Source organism: Candoia aspera, chromosome 4, assembly GCF_035149785.1.
Source record: "Candoia aspera isolate rCanAsp1 chromosome 4, rCanAsp1.hap2, whole genome shotgun sequence".
In the NCBI taxonomy this organism is placed as follows: Eukaryota; Metazoa; Chordata; class Lepidosauria; order Squamata; family Boidae; genus Candoia; species Candoia aspera.
In genome coordinates, this window is record NC_086156.1 from 79,402,654 (window position 1) to 79,418,952 (window position 16,299).

General features: G+C 44.7%; 1 protein-coding gene across 2 annotated transcripts in view; it reads right to left on the reverse strand.

Moving 5' to 3' along the window:
- LOC134495350 (acid-sensing ion channel 2-like) overlaps positions 1–16,107 on the reverse strand; it is a 149,692-nt gene extending 133,585 nt beyond the window's left edge. Inside the window, exon 1 of one of the 2 annotated variants that reach the window (XR_010067804.1) lies at positions 15,073–16,107. Coding sequence is in view for 1 of the 2 variants with exons in the window: in XM_063300722.1 (XP_063156792.1) it covers positions 15,073–15,639 (567 nt within the window). In the remaining variant the exon portion in view is untranslated. The remainder of the gene's footprint in view (positions 1–15,072) is intronic. The other variant, XM_063300722.1, reaches the window with a different exon arrangement.
- Positions 16,108–16,299: the final 192 nt, after the last annotated feature.

Sequence of the window (16,299 nt, forward strand, 5' to 3'; positions counted from 1 at the left end):
AGTTGAGCTATACTACAGTAATGTTACAGAAGGACTTGGCAAGGCAGAAGACTTGGCTGTCATTGACTGAACTGCTCAGGCCAAGAAGTCTGATGAACTGATGAAAGAAAGGAGCATGCAAATTAAAGAGAGCAAAAAGCCAGGGTTTAAGAAAGCAATTAGCAAAGAAATTGGGGTAGGGGGTGAGACAGTCCAGGAAGAAACAGAAAAGGGAGTGGTTCATGTTAATATAAAGAGAAAGCTGTCCTGATGAAGGTTATGGCAGCCTAGAAAACAGAATGGATAAGGAACAGAGAAGAACCACAAATGGTCAGGAGATTGGAGTGGTGCAACAGACTGGCTTTTACTTGTATATCTGAAGTAGTAAGACAGATTTTCACCATGGATATTTAATGCAAATGAGTTGTAGATGCATAATTTCCTGTTCAGTCCAAAGTTATACACAATCAGCTTCCAATCATCATCATCAATCAGTTCCTCTACACTACATTGGACAAAATGGCCAATTTCTATGCAAAAAAAAATCCTAACAAGATTCTCAAAAGTAGCGGGGGACATGTCATTTTCCAGGACTCTGGAAGTAGTGATTCTTGAGGAATGAATTTTGTTTTCAATTTCATTGGAAACAGCTAAAATAGGTCATTAGGTGATTTAATAGTTTTCCTCACTGATTAAACACATTAATCACACCATATATGTTCATCAATGCAAAAAAATCTGTGTCACAACTACTTAATTCTTTGTTAATGATCACAAATCCACTCGTAATCCATTCACCTCTGCGAGTGAAGCTATGACATTCACATTTGTGTAACGAGTGTGTCCAACATCACTGCACAGAAATAAATGTATCTTAAGTTCATCCATTTGTCACGTAATACAGTATTTCAGGTTTCCTCCTCTTCTGTATATGCATCTATCTCACTACTCTTTTCACCCAGATGTTTTTGGTATTTCCTTTCCTTTAAAGTTTAGCTTGCTCAGCTCAGTATATTTAGCAGTACGTAAAAAAGGATGGATCTGTGGCTTGTGAAGAATTAAAGAAACCAGAGCAGCTAGAAAACAACCACTCACTTAAGAGAGGTAGATATCTTTAAGCTCTTGTATACGTAGGGGGAACAGTAACATTATATGGAGGCAGCAAAGGTTTATGGATTACAAAATAACACAAGACAAACTGAAAAAGGATGTTAACACACATAATGTCTTCCAACTGAGTTCTGTCGAACTAGTACCATGGGTTCTGCCCAATTCAGCACCAAGACTTGCTCTGTTTATCTATTTGTTTAATGGCATTTGCACCCACTGCAATTGAACAAATTCTTGGCAGTTTGGTTTATCGGACAAAAAAGTGAAAGTGAATAGAAAGTTCAACTCTGGGAGAGCAAGTGATCTAACTCTATTCATGCATTGTTAGGCAATAGGGCATTACCATGTAGAGAGTGGAGAGCCAGTCTGGTGCACTAGTTATGGCGCTGGACTAGAAATTGGGAGAGCCTGAGTTTTAGCCTTCTTTTAGGAATAGAAACAGGCTAGGTGATTTTGGGCCAGTCACTCTCTCTCACCCCAGCCCACCTCACAGGATTGTTGTTATGGGGAAAATAGAAAGAGGGAGCATAATGTACACTGCCTTGAGTTGCACAAAATCAAGGAAAGATATAGAGATATAAATCTAGTAAATAAATAAAATAAGATGAAGCAGGAACAAGATCACACTTCCAGCCCTGCCTCCAGTGTTGTATGCGTGACATTCCACTTCTGCATGTTGAGTAGGGATGTACAAAACGTTCCATGCATGAATTATTCCATGCATCTAAAGCACAGCTGATTTGGTGGACTGTGCCCAGTCAGAAACATTTGTGCTTTAGATGTTGTGGTTTGTATTCAGAATGAAACAGGGCTGTTTTGTTCTTAGCACAAACCAAAATGTGTTTGGTCAGCCAGTGGGGGTTAACAGGGGGAAAAAGACAAGGCTGGGAGTTTGCTTGGTGACTGCATGAGCTTGTATTAATGATGGCAACAACAGCTGAATAGAGGCAGGGAGGGAGGGAAGGTGACAGGAACCCAGAACATGTGGGGAGGTGAGACATGCCACAATGAGAGATTGGCAGTGGTAACTGAAGGCAGGAGGGGAAGTGTTGGGGAGACTGAGAAGGTGGGTGGATCAGTAGAATATGCCATGCTGGGAGCCTCTTCCTTACTGCTGAGTCCACCTCGGTAAGAAACAGGAACACAGGCTAGGGTACTGGTGGCAGCAGCAGCTGAAAAAAGGCTGGGAATGGAAGGCACTGGGAAGATTGGATTGGAGTAGGTGGGTGGCATGCAGACTATATGGAAAAGGGGACAAGAGAGGGGTTAATGCACACCAGCCTTGCTCTACTTGCCCCATAAAAACACTCTGGAATCCCTCTGGATTTTGTTTCATCCAAAACCCCAAACCATCAAAATGGCTTTTGTTTCTACTGATCTGCAGACAACCTGAAATAGTTCAACAGAACTTCCAGAATGTGATTATTTGCTTCAGGTTTGAAACAAAACACATTTTCTATTTAGTGCATGCCACTAATGCTGAGTATAATTGTTGCAAGGGAAGCCTAATATGCAATCAGCACACAATGAAGATATTTGCTGTTTGGGGGCCTTGAGCAAAGGGTTCTTTCATTAGACCATCCACTGAATATCTGATTTGTACCCACCACAAAATATTAGACTTGTACCCACCTCTTTTCTCCATCACTGTTGTTGCTACACTACTCACTCACCTCTCCCTTTAGGCTTCATCTGCACCATATTCAAGGCACATAGGAAGAAATGACAAGGCAAGCAGAGGTTAGTGTTTCTTTGCCTTGCTGCTGTCATTTCTCATTTACTAGGGAGGTCAGATGAACCAACAGCAACTGTAAGATGAAAGTGCAATAGAGCTGGAAGGATCCAGAGACTGGCAGCGGGCTCCCTACTGTGATGTATGTCTTGGGAGGTGCCCAATGATATAAATCCTTGATGCCTGCCCTGGGCAGGATCCAAGAGATGCCCACTACTCATACCCAACTTGTTGACTTAGCCTTCACTTCCCCCTTTCAGGGAAGAAAAACTGGAGTTCCAGTTCAGTTTGGAAGAGTGAGAGCTATGTATCTGCAGAATCTCTTTGATTAGAATCTGCAGAATGTTCATATGTGAGCATCAGTGTGGGAAAGAAGACCCATTCATATATACTGCCAGTAGTGATAGGATTATCACACCATTTCCCACTGCTCTGAAAATATAGAGACAGTTTGGTCTAGTGGTTAAGGCGCCGGGCTAGAAACCAGGAGACTGAGAGTTCTAGTCCCACCTTAGGCATGAAAGCCGGCTGGGTGACCTTGGGCCGGTCCCTCTCTCTCAGCCCAACTCACCTCACAGGGTTGCTGTTGTGGGGAAAATAGGAGGAGGAAGGAGTATTAGGTATGTTAGCCACCTTGAATTATTTGTCAAAATAATAAAGGCGGGGTAGAAAATAAAATAAATAAATTACATTTTCTGGCTCTGCAGCAGGTGCTGACCCCATCACATCTGAATCTCAAGATCCCTCTCCTGTCCCTTCTTCACAATTCAGAAAAATGGGGGGAGGATATTATTCTAGCTGTGAAGGAGGGGAAAAAACCCTATTGCTGCAGTCATGTCAGAGGAAAGGCTGCTTTCCAGTTCCACATTCCTCACTGAAACTCTGGAATCATTCATTTGAGGGAGAAAAATAAAAGAGACAGAGCTACCAGCTTTAGATTTCTCAAGAGAGCAATCTGAAAACCAGCCTTCCCTTGTTCTGCAACAGTAAGGAGGCAACAACCAGGTATGACAGCAAGAGTAAATTTCAAAACAATCTCTCTAAATTGAACATCCAATCAAATAAAAATCCACAAAAGGGAAAGGGAAAGCTATTAACACCCTCAGAGAAGTCAGATCGATTCAATGCAAAATGGAGGGGGGATTGACTAAGATTCCCTCAGCGCCAGCTATGGCTGTTTGTCATAAAGAACAAAAGCACCCCTTCCCCGAAGGAACAGGGAACCCCGCTGCAATTTTTCAACACAAGAGCTGGAAGTTATTCCACAGCATCCTGCAGTTGTTGGAGAGAGAAGTATGTTTTTCCTTCTTACACCTGTAATTAGATGCAGAAAGAACATTTGAGGCTTGCACCACCTGGAATTTTAAACTTGGCTCTAAAACACCATCTTCTTCTTCTCAGATGCAGAGTAGTGGTCATATCTGAGATTTCGCGGCAAATCTTGTGCCACTGAGGATTGGACTGGAATTTGATCTTGAAGAAATGGCTTATACACACCTTCTGAATGAGATTTATTCTCACAGGCCTCCTGATCATCACTGGATAGTTACACAGAAGCAGGGAGAAAGGAAGTGTTCCTCTTCATCCTGTTTCTTTTCTACCTTTTTCTTAGAGTACAAACTTTTGCTGATAGACAAAAAAATGGATGGGGGGGGCAGTAACAGGGAAAAGAAACATCATCCCCTCATCTCATTTTCCTGATCACAATCTTCCAAGGATGATTTTCATTGTTAAAAAAAAAGAGAAAGCTGCTAGAGAACAGAGGCATCAGACTCTATATTAAGTTGTAAACTGGCTTAAAGGCCAACCAGATATGACAGGAACTGCATGGAGTACCTAAAACAAAGGTAGGCAGGCTAATTCTGAGGAAAATGTGCATGCATGATGGAAGCTGAACCTTGTCTTACTGCACTACAACACACAAACCTGTATAGACAAAGACGACACTTTCTTCACAGCCCAGCATCCTTCCAGAATCAGAATCAGGTGGGGGAAGCAAACTTGCTTCAGGGAAAGGTGTGTTAATGAGAACAGGCAAAGAAAATTTCACCTCAGCTCACCTGTCTGCACATTTTTGTTGCAAAGATTAATACCACCTATCACATTTCAGGTATTACTAGGTAGACTCATGAAGGACAGATGGAGCTACCCCCTAACCTGTGCCATCCTGTCCAGTTAGGTTCAGTTTTGAGCCTTTTCAGATCTGAGCCTTCCCAGAACTCCAGCATACTCTGCCAGCCTGCTGCTAAAAATTCTGGTAGACCCAAGCATCTAGACAGCACCTGGTCAAAGAACGCTACCCTAAGGCTACCTTACTTAAGAATGTAGCTTCCTTGTGATCTGTCTTTGTTCCTGATGCCTGCCTTTCATTTCCTGATTCCAGATCCTTGGCTTACTTTCAACTTCTCATTCCATGATTTGGATAATACTCCACAATGAATTAAACTAGACATTGAACTAAAATGGAAACATTAATGTAACTACCAAATGTGAACAGTGACATCACTGCATAAAAAAACATAAAAGCTCAACATGTTTATCACTCTTTCTCGGAATGGTTCTGTAAATAGATATCCCCTTTACAGATGGGATAACCTCAGTTGACGTATTCCAGACTTGCTCCAAGGCATCCATTGAGTGAGTTCAGGCCTTTGACAGAGACTTGAAGCCAAATCAGCATTTATTCCACTCTTTCCACCACTGTGGCAAAATCAGGACAGCTTTTCATCTTAGGCACTGCCTTTAAGGAACATCTAGGACAGAGAGGCTTCAGGAAAGAACACTGGTGATTAGGGCCACAACACTAAAGCAAAAAGAGGATGTCCAACTATTTGCTGTCCTATCAACCCATATTATCCAGACCCAACCAGAACATAACCAAACAGCTGTCAGCTCTCGAGAACAACTATTGGGTTCCAAGAAGCCATCAATCATGGCTCTTTCCAGACGGTGCTTTCTGGTTCTCAAAAAGAGCAACACTGATGAGGTATCCTTTGTGATGGAAGGCATACTACAGATCAAAGAAAAGGGAGCTGAACTTCAGGTAACAGCAGGACAGAAACTGAGCATTCTTCCCAGTCTGGCCTCAACACCACAGCCCTGAAGCATAAGGGTTACTGTCAAACCAAGAATTAAGGCTCCCCACTGGAGAGGAACAGTATGGAATTAACAAGCAGGTAAGAAGCAATGCATCATATTTGCTGATCCTGTGAGCACAGACTTGCCTGTTCAAACTTTCCTCAATCTAGATTTAGCCACAAAGATCACAGCCTCAGTGAGACCTGCAAATTGAATGGAGGTGTCAGGTAGTGTGTGACTTAGAATGTCACTCGGTACCAACTGCTTCAGGGTTTACCTTTGGTTGCACCACCTTCACTCTGGGCAGGTCTGTCTTCCTGTTTTCAGTGCTGAAAAAAACTTAGAACAGAGAAAGAGCTGAAAAAGCAGGAAAAGCCTCTGTACACAAAGTACAGAACCACCACAGGCAACCAGGAATGAGGGGAAATGTACTTCTAGGATGGATCATATGATTCCCAACCCTAAGCATTTTTCATGTTCATAGTTGATTAGCTATGTCCCAAGAACATGTTATCTTAAGCTTCTGCATTATCAAATTCTTTTCTAACTCAGGCATCTCTTGGCATATACTATATACTGTCATCTGACTTTAATCAAAGCTACTGAAGAACCTGAGAGCCAGTTTTGTGTAGTAGTTAAGGCATCAAGCTAGAAACCAGAAGAATGTGGGTTCTAGTTCCACCTTAGGTGCAAAGCCAGCTGGGTGACTTGGGCCAGTCTCTCTCAGCCCTAGAAAGGAAGCAGTGGCAAAGCACTTCCAAAAGCCCTTGCCAAGAAAGCTGCAGGGACTAGTCCAGGTATTGCCAGGAGTCAACAACTGGCTCAAAGGCTATACAAAGAGATACATACACATATTTTATTTATTGAATTTTTATCACCACCCATCTCCCCCCACAAGGAGGGACTCTGGGCGGTTACATATACATATACATTGAAGAACCTACCTACTTGTTCTTTTCAGCTACAATAACCAGATACTTCTGCTTTATAAAACAGAACATCAGCTACAAGGTCCTTTCCAGCCATAACAAGCAGCACAAGTAATATAGTAACTGACCTTAACATTTATGAGTGGTTCTGTATTGCTGAGAACCCCTGGGATGGCATATACATCTATTACATAGAATTACTTTACCTTTGATGAGCATACTCTGTAAAGTGTGAACTCAAGTGATTCTTCTAAAAAGCACTGGCATAAAGCAAAGTGGCATAATGCCCCATCGACAAAGTCAAACTACCAACGCCTGCATATTATCTGTTGTTTTTATCTGTGATGGCTTCTGAGGTTCTCTGGACTGCTCATATTTATGCTCTGAATATCGTCCAGAAATGTACTATGATGAAATAAGTCTAGAAATATTTTATACAAATAAACTTGCCCCAAACTGAAGTACTTGCTCAGTGCTAGTGATTAAGAATTTCTTTGAATAAAAACAGTTTCAATTGCTTCCACAGACCTTGAGCATCTCGAAGTCAGTCTACTGAAAGAAGCCAGCTCAAAAATTTAGGACTACCATTGAAGAATACCCCTCTAGGTTCCCTTGGTTTGTTGCTATCCATTATATGGATGACACCATTAACATGAAGGTAGTTCTTGATGGACGGCTACACAAATATGGTGTTTTGATAATAATAGTGAATGAGTAAATAGCAGCCTACAATCTTTGTCTGCTTTTTTCTTTTCTGATTCTGGAGCTAATACAGTGAGCAGAAAACCAAAAGTGAAACCTCTTCCAAATTTAATTTCAGCATATGTCCAACTAGATATCAAGACAGAATGCTGCCAAATTATGTAACTGCAGAAGGACTTGTAATAAGCTATGGAAAGTCAATGAATGGCTTACCAATAGCTTCCTTTGAAATGAAAGAGCAGTGATCTAACATGCCACATCCATGAAATCAGTACAACTGATCCCCTTGCTAGATATGCTGGGAACTGAAATCTAGCTTCAGAACATTTCTGCCAGCTTGCCAAGCCCAGATTGCAGCTGTATAATGCATGAAATGACTATCAAGAGCTGTTTTTACTTCCCAGTTTCTCTAATTACATTTTTAAAAACTTTTACCTCTTTATTAGCATCAAGAGTTTCCCATTTCCTTTTGGATCTCTGATTACCTTACCATAAAATCATGCTACACCCCTGATCTCATGTGTTACCTTCTGCATTATTTTCCAAGCCTAGCTGACCTACTCCAAGCCCTTCAATGAAGGCTGGATCCCTGCTGTGAATTTGATACACTCCCACCATTAGATATAATCTTACATTCACACAAACAACGCAAACACTACTTCAGACGTAAATGCTTACCACATTTTACTCTATACAAAAGCCCATGACCTCCTTGAGCTTGTTTGGAGGTTCTATATCAGGGGAGCACAGCTATTGTATACCCTTGACCGAAGATTGGTACACTCCTTCTATCTGGAATGGTCGTCCTCTTCCACTGCGTGTGCAGCTTCGGGAGGGACACACATGGAGCAGTGAGGGAGGAAGGGGACACCCGCCTAGCCAGCCAAATCAACCCTGGCGGTCAATGGGGTGACAGATGTCGCAGCCAGATCGCCCTCACATCCACCCGTAACCTCCTACAGACTGATGGAAGTTGTGATCCAACAGTAACAACAACAAGGGTTCTGTCCACTGCCACATCTTTGAAGCCAAGAACCATACCTGAGTGTCACCTGGGAGCTGCACACCAAAAATGGGAAGAGCAATAATAAAACAAACCAGCATTTTATAAATCAAGTTTATTAAAATAAAATTAGATCAATTAAATACAATTATTACTTCCAGGTATCTTATCCTCTCCTCTTTCACATAAAAAACACAGGTTACTGGTAACTTCTGGAGGGGTTAGGAAATGCAGAGTGTGCATCTTCATTATATGCCATCCTCAGAACTTTAGTTCCTCTATTCACATTTCTTACATTTAAAAAAATGTCCTTTCAGTGATATCATGTGAAAACTTACATATGGTAGTTCTTCTTAATGTTGCTTTCTAAGGAAGAAGTTTTGGAAAGGACGTTACGTTGACAAGCTCCAAAATACTTTATCCTGCTATGATGTTCCCAAAGGCAGGTGCTGCAGCAGAAAAAGCTAGTCTCCTGGGTCCCATCAGATGGAATTCTTCGGCAGGTGGGACCCGCAGCATGCCTCTCCTGCTGGACTTGATTGGACCAGTGAATGTAATCAGGGACAGGCGGTTCCTCAGATAGCCTGGCCCCATGCCATGTAGGGCTTTAAAGGTTAAAAACAGCACTTTGAATTGGACCCGGAAGCAAACTGGTACCCAATGCAGCTCACAGAGCAGAGGTGTAACATGTGTTCATCTAGACCAGGGTTTCTCAACCAGGGTTCTGTGGAACCCTAGGGTTCTGCGAGAGGTCACTAGGGGTCCCCTGGGAGATCACAATTTATTTAAAAAATTATTTCAAATTCAGGCAACTTCACATTAAAGAGGTAAGTTTCATTCTTTATTTTTAGTTTAAGAACACTATTAATATACAGCTGTACACATGAAATGAGTAATTTTGTAACTTCTGGCCTACATTTGAGCCTGAATGTGCAGGGGTTCCCCAAGGCCTGAAAAATATTTCAAGGGTCCTCCAGGGTCAAAAGGTTGAGAAAGGCTACGCTAGAGGCCAGGGCAGCAACTGCCGGGGGGTGGGGGGGAGAAGAGACAAGCGGGGCATGTGCCCCAGGCGCTGTGCTGGGGGGGATGCCAAAATGAGCACTGGGGGGGTGCCAAAATGGGCGCAGAATCCATGTTTGCCCTGGGTGACACAGACCCTAGTTGCAGCCCTGCTAGAGGCACACATAACTGCCCGTGCTGCTGCATTTTGCACCAGCTGAAGCTTCCAGATACTCTTCAAGGGCAGCCCCATGTAGGGAGCATTACAGTAGTCCATTCGGGAGATAACCAGGGTATGAGAATTAGCACGGTCACTGGCAGAACTGGAGCAGGGAAATCATAGTCAGCATAACCGAACGTCAGAAAGACTGGAATTGCAGGCTAACAACATCTGGAAAGATATAGGTTCCATGCCCCTGTGGTAGATCTTTCTTCTAATATGAATGAGCTTCTGTTGTGAAAGGTAATATTTTAGTCTCAATCCTTATCTAGAAAATGGGACATCAGAATAGCAATCTGGTAAAATAAAACTTATTGATTTAATACTTGTGAAGTCCTTCTTTTAGGTCTCCATGGTTGGAGACCTTCTACACATGCTACTGCATAGAGCATAGGATTTCTTAAATTAACAGCTTAAACATGCTACTAATGTTGGGTTTTATAACTCACATGCCCTGTTTGACTTGCAAAAAGGCACACTTGTTCAACACTACACACACAAGGTTAGAATTGTTTTAAATAGGAAGGTTATCAAGCCACTTCATGAGACACTGTCCATTGTTGACAGCATACTCACCGAACATTTTTTTTTTTTTTTCAAATATAGATCTTTTTTCAAAGGTATCTTGATTATCCCTCCGCAAAGGATCGTTACCTTGTCGTGGTGCTGGAGCTTGAGCACCTCAATGATGCCATGAGCTAAACCGTGAAGGGCCACCCAAGACGGGAAGGTCATGACAGAGAGGTCAGACTAAATGCGATCCCTGGGGAAGGTAATGGCAACCCACCCCAGTATCCTTGCCGTGAAAACTAAATGGATCAGTACAACCAGAGATATGTCGGTATACCATCGGAAGATGAGACCCCCAGGTCGGAAGATGGTCAAAATGCTACTGGGGAGGAACAGAGGATGAGCTCAACTAGCCCCAGTCGTGATGACGCAGCTAGCTCAAAGCCGAAAGGACGGTTAGCGGCCGACGGTGCTGGTGGTGAACGGCGAATCCGATGTTCTAAGGATCAACACACCATTGGAACCTGGAATGTAAGATCTATGAGCCAGGGCAAATTGGATGTAGTTATTGGTGAGATGTCAAGATTAAAGATAGACATTCTGGGCGTCAGTGAACTGAAATGGACTGGAATGGGCCACTTCACATCAAATGACCACCAGATCTACTACTGTGGACAAGAGGACCACAGAAGAAATGGAGTAGCCTTCATAATTAATAGTAAAGTGGCTAAAGCAGTGCTTGGATACAACCCCAAAAACGACAGAATGATCTCAATTCGAATTCAGGGCAAGCCATCTAACATCACAGTGATCCAAATATACGCCCCAACCACAAATGCTGAAGAAGCTGAAGTAGAGCAGTTCTATGAGGATCTGCAGCACCTACTGGACAACACGCCTAAAAGAGATGTTATTTTCATCACAGGAGACTGGAATGCTAAGGTGGGCAGTCAAATGACACCTCGAATTACAGGTAAGTATGGCCTGGGAGAACAAAACGAAGCAGGACATAGGCTGATAGAATTTTGCCAAGACAATTCACTCTGCATAACAAACACTCTCTTCCAACAACCTAAGAGACGGCTTTACACATGGACTTCACCAGATGGACAACACCGAAATCAGATTGATTACATCCTTTGCAGCCAAAGGTGGCGGACATCTGTACAGTTGGTAAAAACTAGGCCTGGAGCTGACTGTAGTTCAGACCATGAACTTCTTCTTGCACAATTTAGGATCAGACTAAAGAGATTAGGGAAGACCCACAGATCAGCTAGATATGAGCTCACGAATATTCCTCAGGAATATGCAGTGGAGGTGAAGAATAGATTTAAGGGACTGGACTTAGTAGATAGGGTCCCGGAAGAACTCTGGACAGAAGTTGGCAGCATTGTTCAGGAGGCGGCAACAAAATACATCCCAAAGAAAGAGAAAACCAAGAAGGCAAAATGGCTGTCTGCTGAGACACTAGAAGTAGCCCAAGAAAGAAGGAAAGCAAAAGGCAACAGCGATAGGGGGAGATATGCCCAATTAAATGCAAAATTCCAGAGGTTAGCCAGAAGAGATAAGGAATTATTTTTAAACAAGCAATGCGCGGAAGTGGAAGAAGACAATAGAATAGGAAGGACAAGAGACCTCTTCCAGAAAATTAGAAACATTGGAGGTAAATTCCAGGCAAAAATGGGTATGATCAAAAACAAAGATGGCAAGGACCTAACAGAAGAAGAAGAGATCAAGAAAAGGTGGCAAGAATATACAGAAGACCTGTATAGGAAGGATAACAATATCGGGGATAGCTTTGACGGTGTGGTCAGTGAGCTAGAGCCAGACATCCTGAAGAGTGAGGTTGAGTGGGCCTTAAGAAGCATTGCTAATAACAAGGCAGCAGGAGAAGACGGCATCCCAGCTGAACTGTTCAAAATCTTGCAAGATGATGCTGTCAAGGTAATGCATGCTATATGCCAGCAAATTTGGAAAACACAAGAATGGCCATCAGATTGGAAAAAATCAACTTATATCCCCATACCAAAAAAGCGAAACACTAAAGAATGTTCAAACTATCGAACAGTGGCACTCATTTCACATGCCAGTAAGGTAATGCTCAAGATCCTGCAAGGTAGACTTCAGCAGTTCATGGAGCGAGAATTGCCAGATGTACAGGCTGGGTTTAGAAAAGGCAGAGGAACTAGAGACCAAATTGCCAATATCCGCTGGATAATGGAAAAAGCCAGGGAGTTTCAGAAAAACATCTATTTCTGTTTTATTGACTATTCTAAAGCCTTTGACTGTGTGGACCATAACAAATTGTGACAAGTTCTTAGTGGTATGGGGATACCAAGTCATCTTGTCTGCCTCCTGAAGAATCTGTATAACGACCAAGTAGCAACAGTAAGAACAGACCACGGAACAACGGACTGGTTTAAGATTGGGAAAGGAGTACAGCAGGGCTGTATACTCTCACCCTACCTATTCAACTTGTATGCAGAACACATCATGCGACAAGCTGGGCTTGAGGAATCCAAGGCTGGAGTTAAAATCTCTGGAAGAAACATTAACAATCTCAGATATGCAGATGATACCACTTTGATGGCTGAAAGTGAAGAGGAACTGAGGAGCCTTATGATGAAGGTGAAAGAAGAAAGTGCAAAAGCTGGCTTGCAGCTAAACCTCAAAAAAACCAAGATTATGGCAACCAGCTTGATTAATAACTGGCAAATAGAGGGAGAAAATGCAGAAGCAGTGAAAGACTTTGTATTCCTAGGTGCAAAGATTACTGCAGATGCTGACTGCAGTCAGGAAATCAGAAGACGCTTAATCCTTGGGAGAAGAGCAATGACAAATCTCGATAAAATAGTTAAGAGCAGAGACATCACACTGACAACAAAGGCCCGCATAGTTAAAGCAATGGTGTTCCCTGTAGTAACATATGGCTGCGAGAGCTGGACCATAAGGAAGGCTGAGAGAAGGAAGATCGATGCTTTGGAACTGTGGTGTTGGAGGAAAATTCTGAGAGTGCCTTGGACTGCAAGAAGATCTAACCAGTCCATACTCCAGGAAATAAAGCCAGACTGCTCACTTGAGGGAATGATATTAAAGGCAAAACTGAAATACTTTGGCCGCATCATGAGAAGACAGGACACCCTGGAGAAGATGCTGATGCTAGGGAGAGTGGAGGGCAAAAGGAAGAGGGGCCGACCAAGGGCAAGGTGGATGGATGATATTCTAGAGGTGACGGACTCGTCCCTGGGGGAGCTGGGGGTGTTGACGACCGACAGGAAGCTCTGGCGTGGGCTGGTCCATGAAGTCACGAAGAGTCGGAAGCGACTAAACGAATAAACAACAACAACATCTTGATTATCCAGAAAATACTACATTATACGTGTTATTTTTATTGTTGTCAAGCGACCTTACTTGTAACATAATGCTTCCAAACTGCTTGGGGTCAGAACCCAGAAGGCATCCATACAGATTCATTTATAGAGAGCACAAACAAGATTCTGAAATTGGTTTCAAATTTCCCTCCAGTATCTTGTTAAGGAAAGCATTTGTGCCAGCCACTAATCTATCCTGAGAAGTTATCTTCTACCCCTTGGCTCCTTTCCTTTGTCATAATGCAAATCTATACAGCTTCCTTCTCATAAATACAATTTTGTTTATAAAATGTCAACTATTCTCCATATAGAGAGAAACAGAAATCAATCTTGCTTCTTTACACATTCCAATCAGCTCCAGAGAAATTAAAGGAAGGAAGGAAAACATCACTATTCCTCCTTGGAATCTGAAGGGCCAGGAAAAATAAAAGTTCCCTTCAATACATTTCCAAATGGTTTTCACTTCACAAACCCTGTTCCTTTGCCAGATGTCTCCTCAGCTCCACAATCTCCCTAGCTGCACAAAACAGGACACATGCCTCTTAAATCTCTGCACCCCATGAATTTGTTCAAAAATAGGTTAAGACTAGGGTGTCTCTACTTTCCACTGTATTCCATTTCACTATGTGAAAAACTGCATTTGTATCCCCTCTGAACAGAAGTGAATGAAATTCAGCAGGATTACTTTTCATGATATGGAATCAGAGAAACCGAAAAGCTTTGCCCAATAAACAACTGCTTTTCACACAGCTGTTTAAAACACCAAAAAAAAAATTACAAGGGGGGAAAAATATTTCCTTCTTCATTGCAAGAATACATCTAGTGCATAGCCTAGATGTCAAACTTCGGTGTCAAACTTCTCCCTACATAAGCCATTTTTGATTAACTATAGAACATGCAGAAATTCAACAGGTACAGCCTTATTTCCCACAGGTGGAAGGCACATATAAACCTGTTGACTTTGTTTCAGTTCAAAAATAAATAAATGAATGAAAAGAAAGCTGGTTCCACTAGTGGTTAAAATGTCAAAAGCAGCACGGGGGAGGCCCTGGTTTAAGCTCATCCCAGCTATGGGAATTAGCTGAGTGATTTTGGGCTACTCTCTCAGCCCACCGTAGCTCAGACATCTAGGGGATCAAATGAAGGGACGTCCCTGCTTAAGCTGTTCAAAGAGATACTAATCAAATATTAACACTTCCAAGTTCACGATTTTAGACGTTCAACAGGCACTTGCACCCTATCCACAGAAGCGGCTCTGCTCACGCAAGTCCTAGGCGAAAGAGGTACAGCCGCTTCCCACCACTACTGGGGCTCCGCGCGGGCAGCGACAGGGAACTACAACAGGGATTTCGGCCTGACGGGCCGCTCCGCAGATTTTCCCACGACGCCGCCCCCACGGAGCCACCCCACTCGGCTCACCCCTCCTTTCCTCTACTCACGGCGGAGAAGTTGTGCGGGCCGCACATTTCGCCTCGGAACTTGCAGGAGAGGAGCATGTCGTCGAGGCGGTGGCCGAGGCGGTCGACGAACTCTTCGCTGATGCCACCGAAGTGGCGCGGTGGCAAGAAGAGCCGGAAGTCGGCCAACTTGGCGAACCAACGCAGGCGCTCGGGCTCGGCGCGCAGGAGCTCGGCCAGCAGCGGCCGCGCCGTCCGGTTGGGCAAAAGGAGGCCGAGCCAGTTGCCGGCGTAGTACAGGTCGCCTTTGGAGAGGCGCGGGAAGCGCAGCGGATTATTGTTACACAATGTGACGGCCGGGAAGGCCAGCTGACGGCTCCACTCCGTGCGCACCGTCGTGTGAGACGGGAATTCCAGCCAGTGCAGGAGCCGATTGGACGACCACGCCAGCAGCAAACCCAGCGAGGCTCCCAAGGCCAGGAGCCACAGCGCCCGCCGCAACGGGGCTGCCCGCCGCCAGCGTACCGCCCGCAGCCCCGGCAACCTCGGACGCTGTCTGGGCCGCCCCCTCGAGCCCCGCCGCCGCCGCCGCTGTTGCGCCGCCGCCATGCGCGCTCCCCGCCTCCCGCGCCCTCGCAGGGGGGGCAGCCGTGGACCAGCAGCAGCGGCAGCATCCAGAGGAGGGGGGCGGGAGCGCTTGGCCGAGGGGACGGCCGCTCCACTCACTCCAGACGGACGCCGGCGGGCAGAATCCTCACGGCACTTCAGGGAAGCCCGGCACCCCAGCGCCTCCTCTCCCACCAGCTTTGCCGAGGTGGGCGTCGGTCTCCAGCGCGGCTCATCTCCGCAGACCCAGGCGAGGAAGAGGAAAGGCGGGAGGGAGGAGAGAGGAAGAGAAAGGAGGCGGCGCTGCGCTCCGCCGTTGCTGCCCTGGCTACCCCTCAGCGTCCTTCGGCAACAGAGGAGGGAAGACTCAACTGGGGAAGCGGAGCGAAGGGGGCGCTCTCAGCCTAGCCCCCCCGCCGACGGGGCTACCCCTCCTGCTTGCAGCAGATCTACCGCCAGACTTGGCGCGAGAAGAGCAGCCGCTTCCGCGGGGAGAGCGAGGATGCGCTGCGGCTCCGCCTCCTGCTGGAGGCTGGGGGAGGGGGCGTGTACGGCCAGCCGGTGCGGGGGGGTGGGAAGGTGAGAGGTGAGATTAAATAGGTTTAAGCGCGCGGCTTTTATGATAACTGCTTTGTGATGAAGCGAGGCCGGCATCTATCTTGC